The sequence below is a fragment of the Bufo bufo genome, chromosome 1, assembly GCF_905171765.1.
Source record: "Bufo bufo chromosome 1, aBufBuf1.1, whole genome shotgun sequence".
NCBI classification, from domain to species: domain Eukaryota; kingdom Metazoa; phylum Chordata; class Amphibia; order Anura; family Bufonidae; genus Bufo; species Bufo bufo.
The window spans coordinates 674839982-674863147 of NC_053389.1; the positions used below are offsets into that span (position 1 = coordinate 674839982).

The 23166-nt window shown below is 43.5% G+C and overlaps 1 protein-coding gene across 1 annotated transcript in view; it reads right to left on the minus strand.

The window, feature by feature from the left end:
• The window catches only part of IQGAP1 (IQ motif containing GTPase activating protein 1), a 146794-nt gene that overhangs the window by 43950 nt on the left and 79678 nt on the right, over nucleotides 1-23166 (minus strand). The window contains exons 10-15 of the mRNA XM_040414082.1: nucleotides 21493-21656; nucleotides 19279-19363; nucleotides 17209-17372; nucleotides 14488-14648; nucleotides 13647-13771; nucleotides 11227-11390 (exon numbers count right to left, since the gene is read on the minus strand). Coding sequence (XP_040270016.1) covers nucleotides 11227-11390; nucleotides 13647-13771; nucleotides 14488-14648; nucleotides 17209-17372; nucleotides 19279-19363; nucleotides 21493-21656 — 863 coding nt within the window. The remainder of the gene's footprint in view (nucleotides 1-11226; nucleotides 11391-13646; nucleotides 13772-14487; nucleotides 14649-17208; nucleotides 17373-19278; nucleotides 19364-21492; nucleotides 21657-23166) is intronic.

The window sequence follows — 23166 nt, forward strand, 5'->3', positions numbered from 1 at the left end:
AGAGCTTGCTCTTCAATTCCCAGTGTGAAAACACTGCATTTTCACACAGCCGCCACTAGGGGGAGCTCAATGCAAAGACCTTATAACAGCTTCCATAGTAGTTACATTAAAGGGTTTCTGCAGTTTGCTTAAACTGATGATCTATCCTCTGGATCGATCATCAGCATCTGATCGGCGTGGGTCCGACACCCGGGACCCCCGCCGATCAGCTGTTTGAGAAGGCAGCGGCGCTGCGGCCTTCTCACTGTTTACCGCAGGCCCAGTGACGTCACGACTAGTATCAACTGGCCTGGGCGCGGCTAAGCTCCATTCAAGTGAACAGAGCTTAGCCGCGGCCAGGCCAGTTGATACTAGTAGTGACGCGACTGGGCCTGCAGCAAACAGTGAGAAGGCCTTTCAAAAGCCACGCTGTTAACTTTAGCCTGCCCATTTCTGGGTTCCAAATTGGACCCTGAGACAGCAGATCTGGTCTCAGGGGGTAGCGTTATCGAATCTTCCAAGGCCAACGAGGTTAGGACAGGAAACCACGCTTGTTTCGGCCAGAACGGGGCTATTAAAATCAATTTTGATGACCCCATCCTGATTTTTCTCAGAATAGCCGGAATTAGAGGGAATTGGGAAAAGCATAGGCCAGCTTCATATCCCATCTCTGGGACAAGGCGTCTACCGCAGTCGGATGGTCTGCTGGGTCCCGGGAGAAGAAGGAATTTGTTTGAGTATTTTTCTCTGTGGCAAAAAGGTCTATTTTGGGATATCCCCACTTCATTATCAAATCCAGGAAAACCTGTTTGTTTAGGGACCACTCGCTTGGGTCTAAGTAATGCCTGCTTAGAAAATCTGATCGATTTTTTTTTTACCCTTTTAGGTGAACCGCTGAAATTGATAGGATCTTCTCCACTGCCCAAGAAAAAATCCTGTTGAAGAGACTCTGAAGTAGAGGGTATCTTGTCCCCCCTTGGCGTTTGAGAAACGCCACCATCGTCATGTTGTCCGATAAAATTCTTATGTGCTGACCCTGTTGCAGAGTCTCCTAAACTGCTTGGAGTTCTTGGTAATTTGAGGATTTCCCCTTTATCTCTTGATCCCAAATTCCTTGGTAGCAATGATTTCCAATCTTTGCCCCCTATCCCTGCTGATTGGCATCTGTTGTTACAACACTATTGGGGCCTGGGTTCCAGGGAAAATCTTTTGACAGGTTGTCCATATTCTTCCACCATTCCAAAGCATCGTCTTTTAAGAATTTTTTGATTTAAGGATTGATGGTTCCCATCTCAAACAGAGAGGATCATCCTCTGAAACGCTCGTGTGTGATACTGGCTCCATGGCACTTTCATGATACAAGCTGTCATCAGGCCTATGACGCTCATTGTCTCTCATACAAACAGATTTCTTTTGAAAAGTTCTTATTTTTGCCATCAGATTTGCCAGTCTTTTCTCCGGAAGGAAGGATTTTTGCAATGTAGAATCTAGTTCAGTCCCCAAGAAATTTTTCCTGGTATCGGGTGTCAGATCTGATTTTCCCCAATTTAGGATCCAACCTAGGTCTTGTAGAAGAGAAATCACAGTCCGAGTATGATCGACTAACATCTGCACGGAGTCTGCAATTAGAAGTTGTCCAGATATGGTACAATTTTTATTCCTTTCACCCCGAGAAAAGCCACAATTTCTATTATTAATTTTGTGAATACCCGAGGGGCCAATGATATTCCGAATGGAAGGCATTGGAATTGATAATGACTCACCCCGCCTTTTTCCCTTACTGAAAATCTTAAGTATTTCTGGTAATCTGGGTGAATTGGCACGTGGTAATATGCATCCTTCAGATCTAGGGTGCACATTACTGCTCCTGGAGGAATTAGAGGTATGGTAGATCTGATAGACTCCATCTTGAAGCGTTAATATTTTATTGAATTGTTCAGAAGTTTGAGCTTTATTATGGTCCTGAACGAACCATCCGGTTTCCTTACAAGAAACAGTCTTGAGTAATACCCTTTGCCTTCCTGAAGTTTTGGGACTTGAATCACCGCACCTAGATTTTTTAATTTTGTGACGTCTTCTATCAGATTTCTTAGAATTGCATTTTCTCCGTACCAAGTCAGCAAATATTTTAGTTGAGGAATTGACAAAAATTCTATTTTGTAGCCTTCCTGTATGATTTGAAGCACCCACGGGTTTTGAGTTATTAGGCGCCATGCTGGGAGAAAGAATTTTAGTCTTCCTTCCACCGGCATGGAGTCATTGTTTGTTTTTGGGAGGTGTTGGGGTTAAGTAAAAAAAAACTCCCCTTTCCTCCTTTCGGATAAGACCATCTTCCCGATTTTCCCTTGTCTTTATAGGTTTGATTTTTTTGTTGGAACTTCCTACGAAAAAAACTGTTTTTTTGGGGCTTTCCTCCGGGCTGAAAACAAACGCCCAAGAAGGGAATCGCGCATAATTTATTTTTAGATGCCAGGTCGCCCGACCAATTTTTTAGCCATAAGGCTCTTCTTGCAGTATTTAGAAGGGCTCCATTTTTTTGCCGCAAAACTGACTAACTCTGCCAATGAATCCGCTACGAATGCAGTCGCCATTTTCAGGAGAGGAATAGATTCAAGTATATCCTCTCTGGGAGTCCCAATTTTTAAATGGTTTTCCAACTAGGACAACCACAAAAGCATGGACCTTGCCACCGAGGTAGTGGCAATGTTAGCAGAGACTAAGGCTGCCGAAGTATTCTACGTTTTTCTTAAGAGACTGTCCACCTTTCGATCCATTGGTTCTTTTAGCTGTGATGAAACTTCAAAAGGATTAGCTGTTTTTCTAGCCACAGTAATATCTATTTTCGGGATTTCTTCCCACAATTTTGTCTCCTGTTTATCAAAGGCTAGACGATTCTTCAATTCCCTGGGAATAAAAAGCCTTTTTCCCCACACCTTCCCATTCTTCTAAAATCATTTGTTTTAAACTAGAATTTATAGGGGAAATTTTTCTCTTTTTTGGTGTTAAGCCTGCAAACATTTCGTCCTGAACGGATCTTTTTTGTTGTTCGTCTTCTATGTCCATAGTTTCCCGAATGGCAGTGAGAAGAGCGTCCATATCATCTGATGAGAAGCAGTATTTCCGCTGCTCATCATATGGTGTGGAGGGTAAAGAATCTATTTCTTCCCATCGCCTTCATCCAACTGAGTATATTGTACATCCATATCCTCTCAAGGGATGTCACAGATGCTTTTACTTCTTCCCTTATAATTGCTCTAAGGTCCATTAAGAGAGAAGGCTGTACTTCTTTCATTATTTTATTGATACAATCCGCTCATAATTTTTTTGCATATGTATCTTGAAGCCTTTTGTTGCAGGTAGCACATCTTTTAGGCTTCCTTTTAAGTTCCACCTTATGAGTAGTCTCTTTGTCCCCCTAGGAAACATGACGAGCAAGGAGAGGAACATGAACCCGATCCCGCCTCTACCCTGGTCCAAAATTTAGAGACCTCATCTCTGCCCCGTTGGGACAGGAAAAACACTGGTGCGTATGGGGTGGGGGGGCACTTTTAACCCCTCTCTTTTGCCTGTCCCAATAGTGGGCGGGGAGACATCCTCCACGTGGTGCTGTCATGGAGGACATCCTGGAAAGTTGGATAAAGTGCAACTTTTTTTTTTTATTATAGTTTGTATTTAATAAAAATTTCTTCCATTTGATAAAAAATAAAAAAAAATACATTGGTCAGAAATCTGGGAGGTTGCAAATGTTCTGCATTGCCTGGGAGTGACTGATGCACATACTCTGGGAAACTAGGTGCAGGGGTTGCATACTAAGTTTTGCTATGGGCCCTATGAGATCTGTGTATGCCCCTGGCAGGTTTTCCCCTTTGAATGCCCCAGTAGTAGTGGAAAAGTACAAAATAAAAAAAGTGTAACTGTTCCCCAGAGGTGTTTTAATGGTGGACATATTATGTGCCAAAAATATATTTCAAAAACATAAGAAAAAAAATAACAGTGAACAGTGGATATAGCTGGTTACTGCAGCGCTGCTCGCAGATAGGGCAGCAGAAACCACCATGCTTGTATCCTTCTATCCAACATACACCAGGCAGCGAATATCCAGCAATATAGAACTGCCGGCAGACATGGAGGCTGAATCCTAGATAATTCCTGCAAAGCATGTAACCAATAGCTAATGCACTGAAAGGGACAATGGAGGAACATGTAAGATGCAAAGAAAAGGGCGGTAGGAAACGATTAAGAAGTCATAGCCTTCTGACTATTTTCCAGTGCTGATCTAGTACAGCGGTGAGAGACAGTGAGGTGTGTATCCGGGTAAGAAACTGTGGAGGAGGGAGGGAGACTATGTAATACATAAATCATACAGAGAGGAAAAGGCGTTTACCAGGCGCAGCGCTGTACAGTCTGTAGTGGCCGTTCCTGGTATTACAGCTCTCTGCAGTTCAGTCCCATTCAAGTAAGCTGCAATACCAGACATAGCCAACACTAACCGTACGGCGTCGTGCCTGGTAGACAATAAAGGTTACGAGCCTCACGGCCCGTTTAATAAGCTGACTACTGCCAGTGCTGCCTCAGGATAGGCCATCAATATTATAGTCAAGGAAAACCACTTTAAAAGATCTTTCTACCTTTTAGCGGACAGGTTATCAATGTGTAATGTCCCACCTCTGAGACCCCTATGCTACATGGCAACTGCATATTCATGAGGAGCCAGTCATCTCTGCAATCAGTTTATACCCAGATGCTGCCACCTTGCATTGCAACGTGGAACACAGACCCCTTCTAAAAGAGCTGATCGGCGGGGGGGGCTCGGCCGTCGGACCCCCACCGATCAGATATTGATGACCTATCCAGAGGATAGGTTATCAGCATAAAACGCCCAGAAAACCCCCTTAAGCCAAAAAACTAAATTCCGATTTGCTTAGATCATGACCGATATGAAAATTCTATATCGACACAAGGGTATTAAAGTTCTATACATGTAGAACACTTCCTATGGATCCCTCTTCAAGAACATGTTGTAGTACTTTAGGAACACCACTTTCTTAGTCTTCCTTAATCCCTTACAGAGAAAATGAACATGCCATACTCCAGAGGTTTAAAGAGGACCTCTGGAGTATGGCATGTCGGTTTTAAATTCCCTATTCCAACTCTATGGTGCGCTCTTCCTCCATTATTCCTGCTAGAAGTTTATAAGTGAACCAAGGTCCAACTGGGTGTTACCAGTTGGGGTGCGTCTCTGCACAGAGACCCGGTCAGCACTAACTGAACAGTGTCAGACTGTGCAGGGACCACCCCCCTCCCAAACTGGTAACACGCAGATAGACCTTCATGGTAGACTGCCGGCAGTTCATTAATAAACTTCTGGTATAACAGAGGAAATGCACAACGTAGAGTCGCAAGAATAGATACCCCAGAACTGCTGTGCAGTTACTACAACATGTCAGGAGAGGTGACAGATCCTCTTTAATGTTGCAATGACTTCACACGCGTGGAAAAAAAAAATTCCAGGCACTGACACATGCATATTAACCCCATAGGGACACAGCCTTATTTCACCTTAAGGACCAGGCCATTTTTGAAAATCTGACCACTGTCACTTTAAGTGCTGATAACTTTAAAACGCTTTGACCTATCCAGGCCGTTCTGAGATTGTTTTTTCGTCACATATTGTTCTTCATGACACTGGTAAAATGAAGTCAAAAAAATTATTTTTTTTGCACAAAATACCTAATTTACCAAAAAATTTGAAAAATTTGCAAATTTCAAAGTTTCAGTTTCTCTACTTCTGTAATACATAGTAATACCCCCAAAAATTGTGATGACTTTACATTCCCCATATGTCTACTTCATGTTTGAATTGTTTTGGGAATGATATTTTATTTTTTGGGGATGTTATAAGGCTTAGAAGTTTAGAAGCAAATCTTGAAATTTTTCAGAAATTTACAAAAACTAAATTTTTAGGGACCAGTTCAGGTCTGAAGTCACTTTGCGAGGCTTATATAATAGAAACCACCCAAAAATTACCCCATCTAAGAAACTACATCCCTCAAGGTATTCAAAACTGATTTTACAAACTTCGTTAACCCTTTTGGTGTTGCACAAGAGTTATTGGCAAATGGGGATGAAATTTGAGAATTTAATTTTTTTGCCTAATTTTCCATTTTAACCCATTTTTTCCACTAACAAAGCAAGGGTTAACAGCCAAACAAGACTGTATCTTTATTGCCCTGACTCTGCCGTTTACATAAACACCCAATATGTGGCCGTAAACTGCTGTACGGCCACGCAGCGGGGCGTAGAGTGAAAGGTGCGCCGTTTGGTTTTTGGAAGACAGATTTTGCTGGACTGGTTTATTTACACCATGTCCCATTTGAAGCCCCCCTGATGCACCCCTAGAGTAGAAACTCCATAAAAGTGACCCCATCTAAGAAACCACACACCTCAAGGTATTCAAAACTGATTTTACAAACTTTGTTAACCCTTTAGGTGTTGCACAAGATTTAATGGAAAATAGAGATACAATTTCAAAATTTCACTTTTTTGGCAGATTTTCCATTTTAATATTTTTTTTCCAGTTACAAAGCAAGGGTTAACAGCCAAACAAAACTCATTATTTATGGCCCTGATTCTGTAGTTTACAGAAACACCCCATATGTGGCCGTAAACTATTGTACGGGCACACGGCAGGGCGCAGAAGGAAAGGAATGCCATACGGTTTTTGGAAGGCAGATTTTGCTGGACTGGTTTTTTTGACACCATGTCCCATTTGAAGCCGCCCTGATGCACCCCTAGAGAAGAAACTCCATAAAACTGACCCCATCTAAGAAACTACACCCCTCAAGATATTCAAAACTGATTTTACAAACGTTGTTAACCCTTTAGGTGTTGCACAAGATTTAATGGAAAATAGAGATACGTCTAAGAGCCATAGTTTTTTCAGTTTTGGGGCGATTATCTTGGGTAGGGTATGATTTTTGTGGGATGAGATGACGGTTTGATTGTTACAATTTTGGCGTACATGCGAGTTTTTTGATCACTTTTATTACCATTTTTTGGGAAGTAAGGTGGGCAAAATTTCTTTTATTTCATCATAGTTTTTTATTTTTTATTTTTATGGCGTTCACCGTTCGGGTAAAGTAACATGACCGTTTTATAGATCAGGTCGATACGGACGCGGCGATACCAAACATGTGTATGGAATTTTATTTTTTTCATTTTTAATCAGTGATAAATGTGTTTTTTGATTTTTACTTTTTTTCACTTTTTTTTTTTACCCAGACCCACTTGGTTCTTGAAGATCCAGTGGTTCTGATGTCTGTATAATACAGTACAATATATATTGTACTGTACTGTATTTTACTTACACTTTGTCTGAACAGATCTCTGCCTTTAGCACAGATCTGTTCAGCACCATGGACAGCAGGACGCCTGAGACGGCGTCCTGTTGCCATGGGAACCTTCCCCGTCTGCTCAGAACTTCGCAGACGGGGAAGGGCAAGGACGGGGCTGTCGGGGGGCTGTCTGGGAGCTCTCTCCCTCTCCCATCAGGGGGCTGCAAAGGCACTGCAGCCCCCCGATGGGAGAGGGAGGGAGCTCCCTCTTACTGTTAACTTTTTCCATACAGCGGTCCGTACAGATATATTTTGGACATTATAAAGTTTCTGATCCTCGCGGTCAGGGACCGCGGGGATCAGAAACTGCAAAAAGCGCATCAAACCGCAGGTCTGAATTGACCTGCGGTTTGTTGCGATCGCCGACATGGGGGGGGTCGGGGGTCGGGGGTCACGGGACACCCCCCCCCCCCCCCCCCCCGGCGCATTTAGCCTAGGTGCCTGCTCAATGATTTGAGCAGGCACCTTGTTCCGATCACTGCCGGCCGGGCGGCAGTGATCGGAACACCACATGACGTACCGGTACGTCATGTGTCCTTAAGAGGTTAAAAAGGTATATCTCATATAAGAGCCTTCAGCATCCATCTGATATTGGATATTCCTACTGTCATGAGCCGAGCAAAGCTGAATGTGTATTGCGCCGTGCGAAACGCTTTCACCTGCTTCTGGGATTTAACAGCAATCGGCTAGATATTGCAAAATTCTGCTTTACAGATGTTTTTATTAAAATGAAACGTGCATTCATTAATACGGGGGTCAGACGTATTCATATGGTTTACAAACAGTATCTAAGATCTCTGGTTTTCGTGGTTTAATGCTCTGTAAAGTGACATTATTTCCCACATAACGTAAGACGTGGTAAATGGTAAGTGTAGAATAATCAGATCTCGGCCCCTGAGAACCACGTGCTGCACTGTGACACGCTTGGTTTCACACAGTCATCTCAAACAGGGTTTTTTTTTAATTTTTTTTTTTAGTTCTGCTAAATTTGGCTATTGTGTAACCCCATCTCCAGTGACCGTGCATTGGGTGCATAGTTTGTCTCAAAGCCCATGACTAAATAAGGCAATTTTGCCAGTTCGTGTGATGTGCCTCCCAGTCTGCCAGCCCCGAGCTCAGTGAATAGAAATGGTTATTTCAGCTCAGCAGCAGGAGGAAATGCTTGGACTGGAAAACAGTTCCTGTACAAATTCACATACACCCTGCGCCGGAGCCAACGCATGATCTAGCTGGAAAGTTTAACTCTTCTTCACTCTACCCTGGCTCTACCGCTTTACTCCTCAATCATCTCCTTATATCACATCCTTTACTTTTCCTCTTGGCTTAAAGGGAATCTTGTCATCAGGATCTTGGACTATTATCTGCTGTAATACATCCATAGTGGTTCAGATAAGAAATCCACACTGCTATTTTTTACTTTTCTACTGCCCCCCCCCAATGACGAGAATGGGTGCCCTGTACCCCCCTGAAATGAAATGAGCGGCTGGTCAGGCATGCGCGTGGCCACTCCATTCAGTTCTATGGGAATTCTGGAGATAGCCGAGCGCTGTACACCTACCACTGGGACTCCCACACCTACCGCTGTACACCTACCGCTGGGCCGCCGATCCAATAGTTATCCCTTATCCCAGTGATAGGCAAACTGCGGCTCTCCAGCTGTTGCAAAACTACAACTCCCACCATGCCCTGTTGTAGGCAGTCTTTGCATGCTGGGAGTTGTAGTTCTGCAACAGCTGGAGAGCCGCAGTTTGCCTATCACTGCCCTATCCTGATACTGGAATACTGCAGTGAAATACGCTGTGCTAACATAATAGAGAGGACTCCTTTTTTTTTCCCTTGCCTGGGCAAAATCTAAAAAATAAAAAGCAATACAGTAGTAGTCCAAATAATAAAAAAATTTTTTTTTAACAAAAATGCTCCTGTAAAGGTGATAAAATTATCAATGAAGTCATATTTACTACTTTTGTTCCCTGCTCTTTCCTGTGCCGTGCTGGCTGGTGTTTTTTTTTATCTAGCTGCAGTAGTTACATTTTGTGCACCACTGCAACCAATCACTGGCCTCAGTAGTGACGTCCTAAATACTGCTGAGGCCAGTGATGGATGCACAATAACCTGTGTACACAGAATGTCACAGCTGCAGCCAAGGAAGAGGATGTCAGTGGTGCAGGAGTGGAGCATGGCACCAGAAGAGATCTGGTATCGCTTCTTTTGTTATTTTATCAGATTTACAGCTTATGCTCAATTTTTTACTTAATGTGGACAACCCCTCTAACTTTCCCTGCGTGATGTTAAATCGCTGGTCACAGTGGACTGTATGCGCATTTTCTCACCTGATGCCGTAATGAAGTTACTGCTGCACAAAGATAAGGTCCTTTACACAAACTGATCATTGGGGCCAGTTATCCTGGCTGGGTGTTTGTAGAAATGCCCATTCCCAATTATTGGACCGTGTTAAGGTGCCAGAGATCACCCAATAATTGAGCAAATACTCATCCATCGGGTGATTAGGTCTTTCAGCCAGCATAAAAAATAATAAAAAATCATGGCTTCTGGCCAGCACTCCTGTATAAACAGGGAATTGCTGCCCAGAAACCATCATTCTCTATGGGAACAAGCAATCACTTGAGATGATGGCTGCACGTCAGGCAATTATCAGGAACATTTGGTTCTTTCCCGATAAGTAAAAGGACTATTACTGTTGTACTCAAATCAGATGTTTCCCTGATGCACGACTCCCCTTCTCCCCCTTATGTTGTTTCACTAGAACACAGAGACCAGGAAACAGCAGCTGCATCCCCCTCCTCCCTCTCCATTTTACTGAGTTACTGTGGAGTTTGGTGAAGATTTACGGACAGCCTGTAGGGGGGGGAATGGTGAACCACAGGCAGGGAGGTAGGTATAAAATAAAACAATAGTCCACATGTGCAGAAGTCCTAAGAACCAGTTTAAACACACCCTTGACCAGCATAAAGGGCAGACAGGTTACATGTCTTACAGCCGCCTCTGGCCACAACACTGTAAATATCCGGCTTGTTCAAAGCAAAGCCGGTCAGGTCTCATAAGGGGTCCACAGTCATAAAAAACACTATTATACACCGTCCCCATTGTTATTTAATACATTGTCAAATATCCTCCTATTCTGCACAGCAAATACATATGGAATATCCATTACTTTAAAAGTATGAGAAAATGAGAAAATAAAACGGATACTGTTTCATTATTCCTTTACACCAGATTTTTCACACAAAAACATAACTTTCTTTTTATTTGACTTTACACGCTAATATAATATAATATTATAAAAGGGGGTTGTGCAGAATTAGAAAAACATGACTGCTTTCTTCCAAAAACAGCACTTCCCCTGTACACAGTTGTATGCGGTATTGATCACTTGTGTATATGTTATCATATACTGTATTCACGTGTTAAACCCTCCTGTTGTTCCAGCGCTGCTCCTCACCTAGGTCTGTGCTTACCTAGCTACAGTAGTAATATAGCCATATACCCTGTTACCGCTGCAGCCAACCACTGGCTGCAGCGGTCACGTGGGGTATACAGTTATGTCACTGCTGCAGCAGTCAAGTAAACACAGTTTGGCAGGGAGGAACAGAGCGATAGCACTGGAACGACAGGGTCATTTAACCAGTGAGTATTTGTTCCTTTATTATTTTAACACCCCCCCCCCCCCCATGTGCAAATTTTCGCACAACCTGGAAACACCTTTGAATTGCTGCTGCTCTATTAGACACGTAAATAACCAGCAATACCATGCAATGCTACGATGAAACACACAAATACTGTTAACCCTACAGAAATCTGCTTCAGATAGTCCCACTCCCAATACAATGCTTACCTGTGCCTTTTCTCTTTTTGCTCGCACCAGAGTATCCTGGTAATGTTGAGCCACATTTGGTTCTACCCCTTCTAGCTTTGCTGCAGGAAGCTGTAATGCTTGTAAGGTCTTCCTAGCATCCCCTTCATCCAAAGCTTCATTTATGAGCCCAATTGCCAAAATCCCTTAAAGAACAAAAAGAAGGTTTGCTTCCAGAGTTAGAGTCAGTTGGTCAAATCCTTCTCTCACCAATATTATCTGTCAGGGCACAGTCAGGAGCTCCCTGTAAAATGTAGACATTCTCAGCAAGGACTGGCCAACAGTACACTAATGTGTATGGGGTGTATTCGAAAGAAGGAAACAATCAATCTCCCATTACAATATGATCACTGCACAAGTCATCTCCATGTTATTTAGACTAATGTGAAGAGGATACAGAGTTCAGAAACTTTCTTTGTACTGATAAAATTAATCAGCATGTTTTATACCACTTTAAAAGCAAACTCAGCTCAGACTGCCTAGTCTTTCTGTGGTTTTGTCCATATTGTATTTCCTTAAAGGGGTTGTCCCATGAAAAATACTCTACAGTTTTCAAACCAGCTCCTGGATCTGAATACTTTTGTATTTGTAAGTAATAAAAAAAGTTTGTGTAGCCATTGAGTTAAAATGTATCTGTATAGCGCCACCCGCTGTTTGTTCTTTTTCATATTTCTTTGACCAGCTCACTGAGAAGGCCGCACATGCTCAGTTTCATCCTTCAACTGCCTCCTGAGCTGTGATAGGGAGAGCTGAGACACGCCCCCTGAGCTGTGATAGGGAGAGCTGAGACACGCCTCCTGAGCTGTGATAGGGAGAGCTGAGACACGCCCCCTGAGCAGCAGCAGAAAAGACACTCCCCTTGAGCTGTCAGCTTGATATAAATCTAGCAGAGCAATGAATGTGGAGATCTCTGGATCCATGTGAGGTACAGGGCTGGTTCTAGCTTTGTAAGAAAGAGACTGTCATGTACTGTATGATGTCTGGTTTTCATTATTTACATTAATCATGGGATAACCCCTTTAATGCTTCTGACCATGATCAATACGATGCTATACAAGTTTATTGTCACTACTCAGCACCTTCATACTACTATACTGCACGCAGAGGGGACAAAACTAATAAAAGACAGGTTTGTCTTCATGAAGACATGCTTGACCAATGAATGCTTAGTTCTACACGCAGCTTGAGGCCTCGTTCACATTTCAGTTTTTCAAGAACATGTGCTATCCACAACACACATCCCACTGTTTTTAATGTGTTTGTTTTTACATTGGTGGTTTTCTGCGGGTCAGTGGAAAAACCATGGAGACATGCTTGAAATCACTGGAAAAATCACAAAGACATGCACTGCTTTTGTCTTTGATGCAGACCAAACATGACCATTGAAGTCTGTGTGTCCGTGAAAAACCGCTGACAACACAGTGAACCATTGGTAGGAGATGCCTGGAAATTAATTTTCACTGTGGAATACAGATGACACATGAAGAGCAAAAAACACGGAAACGAGGCTGAGATGGAGGAGCATTGCTGTTTCTGCCATTTGCTTTCATTTTTAAAGACCACCTGGGTCAAACTTACTCTGTTTTCCATAGCTCAGATGATGGAAAGTATTGGTGGTTGTGTGGGGCACCTATTGCAACATTTCATGACAAATTACATTTAAAATACTGTACCTTAGGCCTGTATTACACTGGCTGATGGTCGGCCAGATCATCGCTAACAAACATTCATAGGAATGCTCATTAGCAATGATCTGCCTATGTAAAAGTGCTGCCAATTAGCAGATGTAAGAGCAAACACTCGTTCATCGGGCAATCGCATCTTTTAGGGTCCATTCACATTGTGGATCCGCAAAACACAGACACCGGCACAGCGCCGCCACTCTCATAGAAAATGCCTCTTCTAGTCCGCAATTGCGGACAAGAATAGGACATGTTCTATTTTTTTACGGAACGGAAGTGCAGATCCGCAAATGCGGACAGCACATTCCGGCCCCATTGAAAATGAATGGGTCCGTACCTGTTCCGCAAAATTAGCGTAACAGATGCAGACCCATTTTTCAGTGAATGGACCCTTATGCAGGGTAAAAAAAAATCATCATTTCCAGGCAGCAGATCGTGCCGTCTAATCACGCTCTGCTGCCAGCAAACAATCATTCTGTATGGGGACAAGTGATGGCATTAGTGATCGCTCCTCCCCATACTGTGGAGGAGATCGCTGCAAGTAATTGCAGCAGTCTCCTTCACTGACAAGCAGGTGATTGTTGGGAAGGAACGCTTCGTAAGGCTCATCTGCCAATGTAATACATCCCTTAGAAACCCCCCCAATGTTGTCATCTTTTTCACAATGGAATAGCCAAGTGTCTCATAATATGGATTGCAGTGATGATCACGACAACTTACTGGCATGCTCCTCGTGTACAGTGTTATTAACTTGATTCACGCATCCCTGGATATCATTCCACGTAATAAACTCATTCCCTTCTTCCCGAGCCTGTTGTTTCAATTTTATCAATTCATCGATGTACCTGTCAGCAAGACATTAAATCAGACTTATCTCTGCACACAAAGAAATGATATTTCCTCTACCCACCTCGGACATAATATCATCTTGAGGGAGTGAATGTTAATCTACGCTTACACATAGCAATGATCATCAGTGATGGCCAGTTCGCACTGTTCGCCCGTGAACATATGCGGGCTGCCATCTTTTTTCACAAGCCCTTACCTGTGCCTGAGCCGGTCTGAAAACAAGTGCAGGCGAACAATGCGAACTGGCCATCACTGATGATCATTAGGATCTGTTATGTTCCAAGTGATTGTAATCTTTATTTCTAGTTGAAAGCACAAAAGATCAACCATAAAAGATCAAAACCGATTGTGTGTACATAGAGATCATCACTATGGTTAACAGTGGTGTTCAGAAACATTCCACCATGCGCAGTGTCTGGACATAGTTGTCAGGGCTGTTTAGTGCATTTGGGATGTGTATCACACTGTGGCACTGCACTTCAGTGGGGCTATTCATACCGCCATATCAAAATTCACTGGTATACACAGGCAGAATCCATATATTCCAAAACATTGCCCCATAATGCAGTGCACTGTATATGTCGCACATTATTCTAGAAGCATTTAGAGAAAATCTTGATCTGTGAAACAACATCAGTGAAATAGCATGGGTGCTAGGCTGGACTTGTGTTCATGTTTTTTCTCTAGCAATACATGACTAAAGCCCACAAACCTCTGAACGTTTTCATCCTCTACGTCCATCAGGCCGGTGACCTGGTTGGTCAGCTGTTTGCAGACAGTGTTTACATCTCCGGTATCCAAAGCCCTGTTAATTAGAGCCACAGAGGACAACATCTCCACCGCAACGGAGAGCTCCGGGTGAGTGAGGTTCCCCTGTCAGAAAGAAGGTGTCAGAACATTAGCTAATTGGGATACGGGTTAGTGAATAGAAATAAGTACATCAGTATCTGAGGACATGCTTTCTGTACTCCGCCGGTGATGAGCTGTACAAGGAGGTCTCATTTATGAGAAACCCTGTCCCAAGAATAAAAGCCTAGCTGTGATGTTTCCATGGCATACGGTGTCACCGTGCGCTCTCCTGTGCCGTAAAGCATATGTGCACCACCAGACGGGCGAAGTACAGACGTATGAACCAACCGGACAAGGACAAGAGGAGCAATTTATCACGTCTTACAGCTTTCATAAAAGAAAACATACATACAGGATCTCTATAAGGGTCCATTCACACATCCGCAATTCTGTTCCGCATTTTGCGGAACGGAATTGCGGACCCATTCATTTCTATAGGGCCGCACAATGTGCTGCCTGGATTGTGCTGCACTTCCGGGTCCGCAATTCCGTTCCGGAAAAAAATAGAACATGTCCTATTCTTGTCCGCAATTGCGGACAAGATTAGGCATATTCTTTTATAGTGCCGGCGATGTGCAATCCGCAAAATGCGGAACGAACATTGCCGGTGTCCGTGTTTTGCGGATCCGTGGATCCGCAAAACACATACGGATGTGTGAATGGACCATTAATCTGTATAGTTCACTTTTTTTCTTTAAAGACATAGGGGGAGATTTATCAATCTGATGTAAAGCAGAACTGGCTTAGTTGCCCATAGCAACCAATCAGATTCCACAGCTCCTTTGGATAATAAAAGGAGGAATCTAATTGGTTGATGTGGGCAATTAAGCCAGTTCTACTTTATACCAGTTTGATAAATCTCCTCCATTGTCGTGCTCAAACAAGGACGACTCCTTTACCAGAACCAAACACGGACACCCTTTGAATTTCATTGCTCACATGCCCATACACTGACCCAGAAGTAAGGGTTCTGCTCATTTAAAGTAAAGTTTATTCTAGGGTTGTCCCGATACCACTTTTTTAGGACCGAGTACAAGTACCGATACTTTTTTTCAAGTAGTCACCGATACTTTTTTTAAATGTCATGTGACCGTTTTGGGGGATCTGTGGATGACGCACTGTCATGTGGGGGATCTGTGGATGGCACTGTTATGGGGGACCTGTGGATGGCACTGTTATGGGGGATCTGTGGATGGCACTGTTATGGGGGATCTGTGGATGGCACTGTTATGGGGGATCTGTGGATGGCACTGTTATGGGGGATCTGTGGGTGGCACTGTTATGGGGGATCTGTGGATGGCACTGTTATGGGGGATCTGTGGATGGCACTGTTATGGGGGATCTGTGGATGGCACTGTTATGGGGGATCTGTGGATGGCACTGTTATGGGGGATCTGTGGATGGCACTGTTATGGGGATCTGTGGATGGTGCTGTTATGGGGGATCTGTGGATGGCACTGTTATGGGGATCTGTGGATGGTACTGCTATGGGGTGGGATATCTGTGGATGGCATTGTTATGGGGTGGGGGGATCTGAGGATGGCATTGTTATTTGGTGGGGGATCTGTGGATGGTGCTGTTATGGGGAGGATCTGTGGATGACACTGCTATATGTCATCCACAGATCCCCCTCATAACAGTGTCCCCCAATACACCGGGCCCCGCCGCTCACCGAAGTATTTATAAACGTGAATCCTTATCCTGTTATTAAGTTGAACTAACGCTGCCCTCTCCCATGTTCCCCTGTATCCCCACAGCACTTACTTAAGCTTCCATAGCAGGCAGAGCGGACGGCACCAGTAACGTCACTCACTGACGTCGCGCGTCTGCTCCGCCTGCTTCATTCATAAAGTGGGCGGAGCAGGCGCTCTACGTCAGTGAGTGACGTTACTGCTGCCGTCTGCTCTGCCTGCTATGGAAGCTTAAGTAAGTGCTGTGGGGATACAGGGGGAACATGGGAGAGGGCAGCGTTAGTTCAACTTAATAACAGGATAAGGATTCACGTTTATAAATACTTTGGTGAGCGGCGGGGCCCGGTGTAAAAAAAAGTATTCTATTTATGTATCGGGGCGGGGTATCGGGGGCTGAGTACCGCCGAGAAAACTCGGAATCGGTCCCGATACCGATACTAGTATCGGTATCGGGACAACCCTAGTTTATTCTTATGTATTTGTAGGAGGGAGAATGCTATATGTACTTGTCCACCTCCAACACACATAAATATAAAGCAACCACCGCGTATTGTCAATCGGGCCTCATGCACACGACCGTATTTGTTCTGCAATCCATAAAACTTGGATACCGGCCGTGTGTGGTCCGAGCTTTCCCGTTCTGCACATCCCACTCTATTCTTCTCTGCAAAATAGTCAAGAATAGGACATGTTCTATCTTTTTTGCTGTACAGCAGAATGGACATACGGATGCCCCATGAAAATACATGGGTTCCCATCCAAAAATACGGTTGTGTGCATAGGGCCTTACGTATAGTACAGTGTAGTACATGCAGTTCTCTGGGGAAATATTCCATGGCTATTAATATTTCAGTCTTGAGGCTTCCTGGAAACACTGCTCCGTCACAACTCACCTCTGGGCTCTGCTGCTGCAATGTGGCAAGCTCTCTCTGGTACAGCTCCTCTGCAAATGGGAATACCTCTGGTAGCTGGGCATCGGGGTTCATCAACTCCTGTACAGTCTCTCCTGCCACCCCCTTTCTGATGGCGTCATTAATCCTGACCACTGCAGCCAGCCCTGCAATACAATAAGGGGCAGGATGCTATGGTAGGTCCATGCATTTTATGTGCCCAGCCAATATATACAATATATATACGGAGAGCAGTGATGTGTGATATGAACATAAATATCATTATCATCTTGTGTCCACATTATATATATGACAGGGCATATGTTATTAAAAGGAAAAGCACATTTTCTTACAGAGGACATGTCACCCCTCTCAACATGTCGGTTTTAGTAAATGTTAACTGAATTCCCCATGAAATAACAATTCTTGAGCATCTATTCTTATGACTCTAGGTTGGACCATTACGCCATTACTCCTACTAGAAGTTGATGAATAAAGGTATATCAGGGTACTATCAGTAGGGGGGGGGGGGGTCCTGTACCGTCTGACACTATCCAATAAGTGCTGCCAGTGACAAACTGTGCAAGGACACATCCGACTCTGGGAACCACCCTGCTGGATATTCATTCATAAGCTTCTGGCAGGAATAATAGAGGAACGAACATTCATACAGAAAAGTTGCTTGGGGTTGTTATTACAAAGGGGATGCAAGAAGATACTAACACAGAGATGTCAAGGGAGGGGACAGGCCGCCTTCAATATAAGCAGCACCCTATCCATTATCTGTGGGATCTACGAAGAACATATGCATTAAAACAGAAACACAGTACTGTAAAATAGGATCAAATACCGCTGATCTCTCCCATCATTCATGTAATCCTACTAGTATGTTATACAATAGACTTCCTCTTATAACAGGGATTAGCAACCTCCAGCACTCCGGGTGTTCTGAAACTACAACTCCCAGAGTGCTCCATTCACTTCTATGGGAGTTAGAAGGAAAGACAGCCAAACATGTTTGCATGCTGGGAGTTGTAGTTTCACGGCAGCTTGAGTGCCGAAGGTTGCTGATCCCTGCCTTATAACATATTGATCATGGTATATCTTGTAGACACTGGTAAACGCTGTGATTTGTCATCACACGCATTTGTGTCTTAGGTTTACAAAATGGTCACATAAATGTCTGGAACAAATCTGACATGTGTGAACAGACCCTAATACTTAACAAAAAAAGGTGATCAGATGATAGAGCGGTTCTGGTTCGGAGACTGCCATGGTCACAGTAAAATCGCTAAGTTTGCCAATTTATCACTGGATGTTGGGAGAGATAAGGATCAGTCTTCTGCTTGAGTCTTTTCTTCTGGAGGAGATAAGCCACTGCCAACGCCTTTCTCCCCTCTTCCTACTAAGAACTCCCACTCGCTTGGCCGAGCAGGAGTGGGTATGAAGGTATGAGGAGTGAGAGCAGCTGCCTGATCCTCATCTCTCCCGACATCAGAGGCTCAGCCTGCCCTGCCAAAATCTACGGGTTCAACCAAATCTAATGTGTATGGCCAGCTTAGGTTTACACCATCTAAATACTAGGCAGGATCAGTAAATCTGCCACATTTATCTAAATATACTTTTGTAGGGGCAATTGTCCTATAAATACACTCCGGAAATTAGCAAACTGCATCTCCTGCCAACAAAACAAAAAACTATACCCCGATGCGGAGCAATCTCCCTGTGTATTGTTTGACCTGATAGATACAAGTGCATTGTCAGACTCCTTTATTATATAGTTTACCAGTCTCACACACATGTCTGCTGATAAAACGACTGTACTGCTGCCACATGGGTCTGACCAGATGGTATCACAGCCACGAGGTTAGCCATGAACAGGCTGCATTGTTAGGGATATGGAGCCTCTTCCACATGAGGGTTCGTGTAGATGGAACAGGAGGGCATTGTTTCCACTTGGTGCTACTATGGAGTACCTGGAGTCTTGCCATGAGTGCATTCAGGAATATCCATTAGACTGACTCATTCATGCCCCCACCCATCACTAGTACACGTCGTGGTCCTGAGACTTACTTCTCTGTAACTGCTGAGCTGAAGCATTGGCAGCGTCCACTCCGGCCTGCAACTCCTCCTTCTGTAGGGCTCCCGTCAAGCCGTTCTGTAAGGCATGGATCACACAGGACTATAAGTATACCACACATGTAATGGAGAGGGTAACGTCAGAGACGCATATTAATAAATCACAGATAACATGCAAAAATACTCTGCTAAAATGATTCTATAATGATAATATATGGTTAAATAGATAGATACATGATAGATAGATAGAATATCATCACTTGAAAATCCCCATTCCTAAATGACGTCATGTGAGGGATAAATGACATACTGGATGGTATGAATACTGCTAGTGGTAATGGGGATTCAGAGACTCTAAACAAGGGGTTAACAGACCACACAAAAAAGGATTCATTGACTGCCTTGACATACACACCCACATTCCTGACCTCCACACAGAACCTCTTTCTTTCTTGCCTATTTATAAATCCCTGCACATACAGGAGCTATACGTGGGCATGCAGGTGCATCCACACCCATCCAGCATGGGCGCTGGGGGAGAGACGGACATGCTCTGCTTACAACAGATGTATTCAGGGCCTCCCAACTAAACCGCAATTCTTCTTCTGCTGACATGACGTGCTAAGAACTGTGTCATCAAGGACTTCCGTATGAACAGGCTGCTGCAAAAACACCACGCGTAAATGGTCACGTGCAGAGAAATGCACCTGACAGAAAATGACTTCAGGTCACGAATGTCTTCCTAGACAGAGGACAAAGCAGCGACACACAATCGTCAGTAACCGCAGGTCCTGGTGCCTTCCCCCTTATTAGGTCCTGCTTGTGTACAGCGCACTCTGTTAGTAACTTGCTGATCATATATATATATATATATATATATATATATATATATATACACACACACATATATATATATATATATATACATACACACATACATACATACTCTAGGCACCGTAATCTCTGCCAAATGCCAAATTTTAGAGAATGGTTTCTATTTCTGAGCCCGGTCAATCCATTTGCTGTCTGTCATGTCTTATCCGGCTACTTATCTATATACATACGCCTTGTGCTTGAACATATAAGTCTTGACTGGCTAAAAACCAGGAATGAGATAGGACTAATGGTCCTGCTGGATTACTGTAATCTCCATACCCTCTGTTTTATGACCTACACAGATTATACTGTATTCTCAGCTGTAACCTTCAAGGTACGTCCCCTTCTCATGAGGCATAATGATGGCTCTGAGGCCACGGACATTGCACTACTAGTCCATATCTCCGATTTCAGTAACGCAGCCCGCTTCCACAACAGAAACCCATCAAACAAACAGTATGTGCAACTTTTTGCACCTTTTTCCTTCAAGCCTTTCAACACAAGACTTATCCTAATGAATTGCAAGTATTATGTGACCAAAGTCTTTAAACGGCTCCAAATCATTTCTGCAGTATTTTCCTGCAATTTTTTATAATTTTTTATTTTTTTTTAAACTCCTTGCAAGTTGATCATGGATAGGGAAGGGTGTCCGCTGTGAACCCCTGCAATCCCAAGAACAAAAGGGTCCCCACTATGAAGGTAGTTGTATTGCACCTCAGTCCGTAATTTAGTTAATTTCTATGGTCCTGACGTAGACCACACTCTATCAGTCCCATAGAAGTGAATGGAGCAGTGCACCGACATGTGCCTACTGCTCCAAAAAAGACCCGCAAAAAATATACATCTCTGTTCACCTATGCAATGTCCTATGCAATGTCCTGCCGATCCAGTTCAGATGCTACGTTGGTCCCTACTGGTCTTTGTTTACAAGGAGCCAGCAATGCGGTACATGACCACTGCAGCCACTCAGTCGCCTCGTCCTGTACTTAATTGTCATGGAACATGATTGTTGTCGTCAGTGATCACATGCACATCACCAGCGGGGATACGATGGAGCATCTATGTTGGATAGGCATTTTTTTCCTCCCTAAGAATCAGACAGCCCCTTTAACTCAGAACATGCTAGCATAATGGCACTATGAAGATAGCGACAAACAAAACCTTGATATTTTTGAAGACCAAATACAGCAATTGTGTTACAAGAACAAATATAAATGAACATGCAATAAACGAAAATATAAAAAATAGAAGAGAAGAAAAGAACACGCCCATTATAAAAACACTGCTTACATGTAAATATAAAATGTCTATTCAGATTAGGAAACCACTCACCTCCAATTTCTGCTGCTTATCGCTCTGCAGCCGATTAAAGTACCACTCGGCGTTGTCCCTTTGCAATGCTCTTAGTGCAAGTGCTTGATTGGAGAGAGCCTCAAACAGCACTGGCGGGCTGCCGTTCTCCAGAGCTTGGTCAACCCTTCCAATGGCTGATTGCACTAAACAGAGAGAAAAGTGGCAGTGTCATCAGGAAACACACTGAATACAGTGGTGCTTAAAAGTTTGTGAACTTTCAGAATGTTCTATATTTCTGCATAAATTTGACCTAAAACTACATCAGATTGTCACACAGGTCATAAAAGTAGATAAAGATAACCTAATCAAACAAGTAATAAATATTAGGGGAGGGGGAGATTTATTAACTGGTTTAAAGTAGAATTGGCTCAGTTTCCCGTAGCATCTCCCCCTTAGGGTACTTTCACACTAGCGTTTTTCTTTTCCAGCACTGAGTTCCGTCACAGGGGCTCTATACCGGAAAAGAACTGATCAGTTTCATCCCCATGCATTCTGAATGGAGAGAAATCCATTAAGGATGCATCAGGATGTCATCAGTTCAGTCACTGAACGGCGTTTTGGACGGAGGAAATACAGCAGCATGCTGTGGTATTATCTCCGTCCAAAATTCCGGATCAGTTGCCAGAATGCCGAATCCGGCATCCATTTACATTGAAATGTATTAGTGCTGGATCCGTCATTAAAAAATACCGGAATGCCAGATCCATCCTTCCGGTCTGCGCATGCGCAGACTGGTAAAAATAAGAAAAAAATATATATAACTGATCAGTTTCTCCGGATGACATCCGGAGACACGGATCCATTCTAGCAATGCATTTGTAAGACGGATCCGCCTACAAATGCTGTCCATTTGCATGCAGATTGCCGGATCACTCTGCCGCAAGTGTGAAAGTAAAAAAAAAAAAAATCACTGAAAAAACAAAGATAAAAACATCTTGCACGGTATGATAAATAAAATGTGTGGATGTCCCTGGCCATATTAGGCCTCTTTCACACGGGCGTCATATTTTTGAGGCGGGTGCGTTGCGGGAAAATGCACGATTTTTCTGCGCGAGTGCAAAACATTGTAATGCGTTTTGCACGCGCGTGAGAAAAATCGGCATGTTTGGTACCCAAACCCGAAAATCTTCACAGAAGTTCGGGTTTGGGATCGGGGTTGTGTAGATTGCTATTATTTTCCCTTATAACCATGTTATAAGAGAAAATAATACATTCTGAATACAGAATGCATAGTACAATAGTGCTGGAGGGGTTAAAAAAGAAATAAAAAATAATTTAACTCACCTTAATCCACTTCCTCGCGCAGCCCGGCTTCTCTTCTGTCTCCTCCTTTGCTGATTGCAGGAAAAGGACCTGTGGTGACGTCACTCCGGTCATCACATGATCTTTTACCATTGTGATGGATCATGTGATGACCGAAGTGACGTCACCACAGGTCCTTTTCCTGCAATCAGCAAAGAAGGAGACAGAAGAGAAGCCGGGCTGCGCGAGCAAGTGGATTAAGGTGAGTTAATTTTTATTTTTTTTAACCCCTCCAGCACTATTGTACTATGCATTCTGTATTCAGAATGCTATTATTTTCCCTTATAACCATGTTATAAGGGAAAAATAATAAAATAATCGGGTCTCCATCCCGATCGTCTCCTAGCAACC